The sequence below is a fragment of the Humulus lupulus genome, chromosome 7 (genome assembly GCF_963169125.1).
Source record: "Humulus lupulus chromosome 7, drHumLupu1.1, whole genome shotgun sequence".
Classification (NCBI taxonomy): Eukaryota; Viridiplantae; Streptophyta; class Magnoliopsida; order Rosales; family Cannabaceae; genus Humulus; species Humulus lupulus.
Genome location: NC_084799.1, coordinates 35,146,686 through 35,152,307, shown reverse-complemented (window position 1 = coordinate 35,152,307; position 5,622 = coordinate 35,146,686). Strand labels below are relative to the sequence as shown.

General features: G+C 36.7%; 1 protein-coding gene across 1 annotated transcript; it reads right to left on the bottom strand.

The window, feature by feature from the left end:
- Nucleotides 1-1,376: 1,376 nt before the first annotated feature.
- On the bottom strand, nucleotides 1,377-3,774 carry LOC133791145 (probable protein phosphatase 2C 24). Its single transcript, XM_062229058.1, has 4 exons — nucleotides 3,011-3,774; nucleotides 2,591-2,905; nucleotides 2,111-2,216; nucleotides 1,377-2,021 (listed from the first exon to the last, which is right to left on the bottom strand). Exons 1-4 carry the CDS (start codon nucleotides 3,485-3,487, stop codon nucleotides 1,678-1,680), a joined length of 1,242 nt encoding a protein of 413 aa, XP_062085042.1. The 5' UTR covers nucleotides 3,488-3,774; the 3' UTR covers nucleotides 1,377-1,677.
- Nucleotides 3,775-5,622: the final 1,848 nt, after the last annotated feature.

Sequence of the window (5,622 nt, the reverse complement as noted above, 5' to 3'; positions counted from 1 at the left end):
TCAATTGAATATATTAACTTATATATTCCGTTCTTCTCCACTATATTATTCTAACATGGAGTTGGTGCATACTACAAGGGACTGGAATCGATGCACACTGCAAGCAATATAAAAATATAATGGCGATGTAATGCAGCTTCAGTGTAATGTTATGCATAAATTACTTTAGCATTACCGAACAACACTCATACTATATATATACAGGAAAATCTCCCTAAAGTGTTACTCTATATTGGAATAACTCTCTTAAAATCATAAAAAGTTTTAGTCCCAATCTTGGACCAATTATGAATAGGAATAAACTTCACATTGTAATAAGTTATAATATTTCTTGATCCTGACTTTAGAATATATACCTCTATATAGTAATAATTGTCTTAATGTTAAATATTTTTATATATATGATATCTTAGAGCATCTCCAATGGAGTGCCAAAAAATTGATGCAATGTTATATTTAGCACATCTTATAAAAAGTATGAATTTAATGGTGTTCCAAAAAAATGTGTCAAATTTGAAACATCAATAAATGCTACTTTTTTATTTACCATATTACTACTAATTACTATAATTTAGTAGTTGACCAACCATATATATATTTTGGATAATAAAAAAATTAATTTTTATATGTTCTTAATAAATATTAACTGAGTTATTGATTTGTTTGTGTTAATTTATTGAATCAAATATAACATTGCATTGGAAATGGTCTTATACATACTAAAAATTATGATAAAATTAATTATTAATTCAGACTTCTAAAATTACTGTGTATTTCCAATATATAGATATGTATAAATATACATTTGTTTATCAATGTTTATACATTGATTTAATTTAGATATACTATTAAGTTATAAATATGTTAGTACCACATTAATAAGTTTAACTGTATACCAGCTAGATTTTCGTCAGGACACCTCACTACGAAAATTTGGCCTAAGATTATTAAAGATAAATTTCAATTCAAATAGACTCATCTTTTCTCTATTCAAATGATGATTAAAGATTTCTAATTCTTCAGTCATTTAAAATCTTGACTTCTATTACTTTCAACATGACTTTGGTTCATTGCTTCTATTCTAATAGAGATTTCACGGTTGCTTTTCCAAAATTGGGAATAACCTTTCTCAAAACAGACTTTAAAAGAAATAAAAAAAATATTACGCTGACAGAATTTTACTAGGACAAAAATGAAAAGGGAACAAAAGATATTGTTATTCAAACATCAAAACCACTCAATTTTAAAAAAAATGTATAATAAAAACAAAAAATGCCGCACAAGTTTAACGCGAAGTTATGAAAATATCTTGTAAAAGAAATTAATTCCCAAACACATTAAGGGAGTCGAAACTTAAAAGTCTCAAGTCAGAAATATTGATAACAAGAGCAGCTCATATAAAGGAATACTGCTATTATATTTACTTGATTAAATATGTACTTCTGTTTTATAGTATTTTAGTAATACTTGACAGGGCTAAATAATTTCATTCGAAAATTAAAAACCAGCGAATCAAGCTGGGCTCTGTCAGTATAAATCTCTTCTTTTTCTTTTAATTTTTTTTAAAAGAAAAAAACCATACCCGCCCGCTCTCGATACTAACCAGCCCAAACCCGTCAAAAATCACAAAAAAAGAAAAGAAAAAAACCGTAAAATAGCAAATCACATCAATGTGGGTTACGTGTCCCTTCGGAGATCAACCACAATCACGCTCACGTTGTCAGTACTGTGCCTAGCCAGGGCCAGCTTCGTCAGCAACATCGACGCATCCGAGCACGCTTTATCAGATACCGCCGCGCCACTGGCCAGAACTTTACTGTCCGGTGATAAAGGAGATGAGCAAGACGCCGAAGCTCCGCCCTTGCCACGTAGGCACATACGGACAACACCGCAAGCCATCTCGTTCGATACCACGTCCCATAGCCCATCGCTCGCCAAGATCAGACAGTCGTCGTCCGCCGTCCGATCTGTGATCGTCACCTCCGGCTCGCTGCTCACGTAGGGTTTTAGGTAGTTGTCACCTGATATATCATTTTCATAAGAAGATATAAGATCACATAGACGATGCTAAGGTGCGCCAAAAGAGTGAAAGATAAAATAATATTATTACCTATAGCTCTTGACATGGCTAGGACTCCTAGAACCCGTGGGCCATCCCAGTAGATGACCCGACCACCCGCCGCCTGGATCCGACTGAGCTCGTCTGGGCGATCCGGCTGTGGCACGAATAAAAGTTCAATAAACAATCTCAAAACGCAGTCGTATTTTAGGTTAAACAAAAAAAAAAATAACGAAACCGCTGAGCTGGAACAAGCAGATATTCGTAACAGATCCAGCGGTTATTGTTTAAAGGTTCAGGGTGAGACAATGTACGCGCACGTAAACCTCAATGCCCCATGATCATTATCTCTACCGTTTGTTTGCAGAGACTCAGAAAGAAAATGAAAAAGAAAAACCATAAAAGCGCCAGAAAAAAAAAGAGAGAAAGAAAGCAAAAGGGCATATTCAAACCCATTTCATGTGAAATATGAACAGAAATAAAGTCCATTATGTCGTGGGTCATAGAGAAAAGTGATCGAGAGAAGCCAACCTTGTGATCAGATGAGAGAGGAACAGCCTTGCCATTGCGACAGACTACGGCCCTGGAATCGCCACAGTTAGCGACGATGATCTTGTCCGTCGTGACGACTGCGACAACCGCCGTCGACCCCACTGTGTCGCACTCAGGCGTCTGCAACTCACACCTGCAATTCGATCCCAACCCACTGCCGTTCCAGGCAATCACCTCGTCGTCCATACGAAAAAAACTTCGCTCCATCGTGCTCTTCCACTCCGTCGAGGGCTCTTTACTTTCAAGCTCCTGTTTCACTAGCTCATGCAGTCGTTCTCGGCACTTTGTTGCCACCTGATCATGAGAAGAGTTAAGAAAAAAAATTAAAAAAAGTCATTTAACTCAAACCAAACGAATCAAAGAAACGTAGAAATAAAAATGAAAGAGATCATATCGCACATGAGAGCAACCATGGCCGTCGAAGACTCCGAAATAATGCAATTCCGACGCCATTTCTTGGTTCCGGCGGAAAAACAAAGGGTGAATTGCCAAAGCGTCTTCCATATCTCTTCGCCTTCCGCAGACAGAGGCGAACCCAAACTTAGGAAGCTCACTGGAGATAGTTGTAGTCGTCGCCGCAGAAGGAAACGAACTCGACAATGAGACTGAGATCTGCTGACTACTATCCGAATTTCCTGAATCATACCTCTCTTGTTCCAAAACGCAATTCTCAACAGCGTTCTCACAGTCTCGGGCCTCAGCTTTCGGACGCTTTTGCTCCCTCTCCAACGTCGTATCGGATTGCGGTGACCCCACACCAGTAACGAACTTAAACCTTCTTATCTCCATTCTCCGTCTCCTCGCCGCTCGGGAGCTCGACTCTCCCGGCGCCGAGACCTCACCGTCACTCACTAAGCCACAACAAATCTCCGCCATTTCTCTCCTCTCTTCTATATATATTTAGCACAAATACAAATTTTCTCGAGAAAAATGAAAAATTATCTCGAAACCTTTCGTCTCTCACGATGATCCAAACTCATGTCACAAAACACTCAGTTGCATTCTAAATTTTATGATTTTTTTATCATTATTTTCGAGACGAAAGATCTGAGAAAACGCTCGCGCGCTCATTCGAAAAGTTTTTAATAAGGACTTGTTCCATGGATACCTTTGTACACAGGTAGAGAGAGTCCCTCTTTTTGGCTTGGGGCCACGGGCAGCTACCCGTTCTCGGCTTGGGCAGACAGGTATGTGCTATAGTGCGTGACCAAGTGCTCTTCTGCCTATATAACCCATCTTAACCGTTCATCAGTATTTCCTTTCATCCCGTTAAACCACGTGTATCTCCTGCTTCGGGTCACGGATGTACGTGGACGAATCACATTTTTAGAACTCCAACAGAGTAAATTTCCTTTCTAGACACGCATGTGGTCCTATGGGTTGGTTTAGAGTTCAAATTTTGCTCTTCATGGTTTTTTTAAATCTTTTTTCCACGTGTCATCTTCCTCGTACATAGATTGAGCCACGATTTTTAAAAGACGAAAATTAAAATAAAAGTTCTATTATTTATTGTGAAAAAATATAAATACCATTATTCAATGGAAAAAAATAAAAATAACTCCAAACTTTATTCCCTTATTAGCATTGTGGTCCAATCTAATGCCACAACGTATTAGTTTTCCGATTGAGACGTATGGGCCCAGGTGTCTACTTCGTTGACGCATATAGAATATCTAAGGGGCGCTTCTTCTCTCTCCCGAGCGTCGTACACGTTTCAAGGTTGTAATGATGTGTATTAAATTGAATAAATAAAGGGTAAATAGTATATGAGTTCTTAATTTATATTAATAGTATTATTTAAGTTTCCATTTTAAATTTTGTACTGCATAGGTCTTTATTTTTTTAAAAATGTTATTATCTAGTCCCTATATTCTATTAACCATTTAAAAAACATTGAGAAATATATAATTATTGTGTTTTTTATTTTTTTTAATATAATGAATTAAAAAAAATGGTGAATGATAAAATTAAAAAAAATTTAATAGATAAATTTCAATTTTTTAGACTTGATTAATATTTAAATAATTTATTTCTGGTACGTGCAATATTTGATTATTTTTTAAAAAAAATTAAAACGTTTTAAATGATAAATAGAGTAAGGACTAAATTGTAATATTTACTAAAAAACTAAGGATTTATATGCTATAAAATTAAAATAGAAACCTAAATAATACTATTGGTGTAAAAAATGCCTCAAATGCTATTTACTCTTTACTCATAAATAAATAAAAAATTTAAATTAAATTGAACTTTAAACAGTAACATATTAAATAATTTTTGCTCAAAAAAACATATTAAACAATTTCTTTTCTTACACGAAAACAAAAACAGTTGAATTATTAGTTAATAACCAGGGGTCTAGTGAGTATTACTCAGAAAGATTATACAGAGATATGGAAATAAATCAGGAGTCTTTACACGTGCCGTTTAAATATAGGACAACGTGGAGAGTGACAGAAAGGACTGTACGGTGGTGTGGGGGCCACGTGCGAATAATTCATAGCCCGTAAGAAGGCATCCACGTGTAAAATCTTGCTGGCATGCAATTGTACTAAAAACTGGAGCGTGATGTTGACAGGAGGAGCAAAGTCATGCCACGTGACCACGACTCCGAAACCATGATTAAACCCAACCATAGTTGAGCTACCTTTTTACCCTCGGGGTACATGTGTGGTTAAGTTAGGCCATCTCTCTCTCTTTCCCGTCTACTGCATCAAAATCAAAGGGTTTAACAGTGTTCGATTTATTTCAGGCTATACCCGAAGCCCAGAGGGCCATTCCGAAAAAATAAAAATAAAAATTTGGCTTTTCCTCTTGGACGTCTTATCTGTCGACACGTGAGGCCGAGGTAGGTTACGTGTCGTTTTGAGAAGGACACGTTGTGATAAAAGCGGTGTTTGGTTGACGAGAAAGAAAAAAGAGAGAGAAATCGTAGGGGTCTGGGAAAATTGGAAAGGTTACGTGGTGGAAGGAGAGGCGGTTGGATCGGCACGCGCGAAAGGTCGTGGCGG

Bases quoted from the DNA above. Each gene is read 5' to 3' on its own strand.
- LOC133791145 (XM_062229058.1), bottom strand. From the start codon at position 3,487: ATGGCGGAGATTTGTTGTGGCTTAGTGAGTGACGGTGAGGTCTCGGCG. The intron at 2,906-3,010 runs GTGCGATATGAT...TCTCATGATCAG, and splicing joins ACGGCCATGGTTGCTCTCAT to GTGGCAACAAAGTGCCGAGA. The intron at 2,217-2,590 runs GTTGGCTTCTCT...TTCGTGCCACAG, and splicing joins CTCTCTCATCTGATCACAAG to CCGGATCGCCCAGACGAGCT.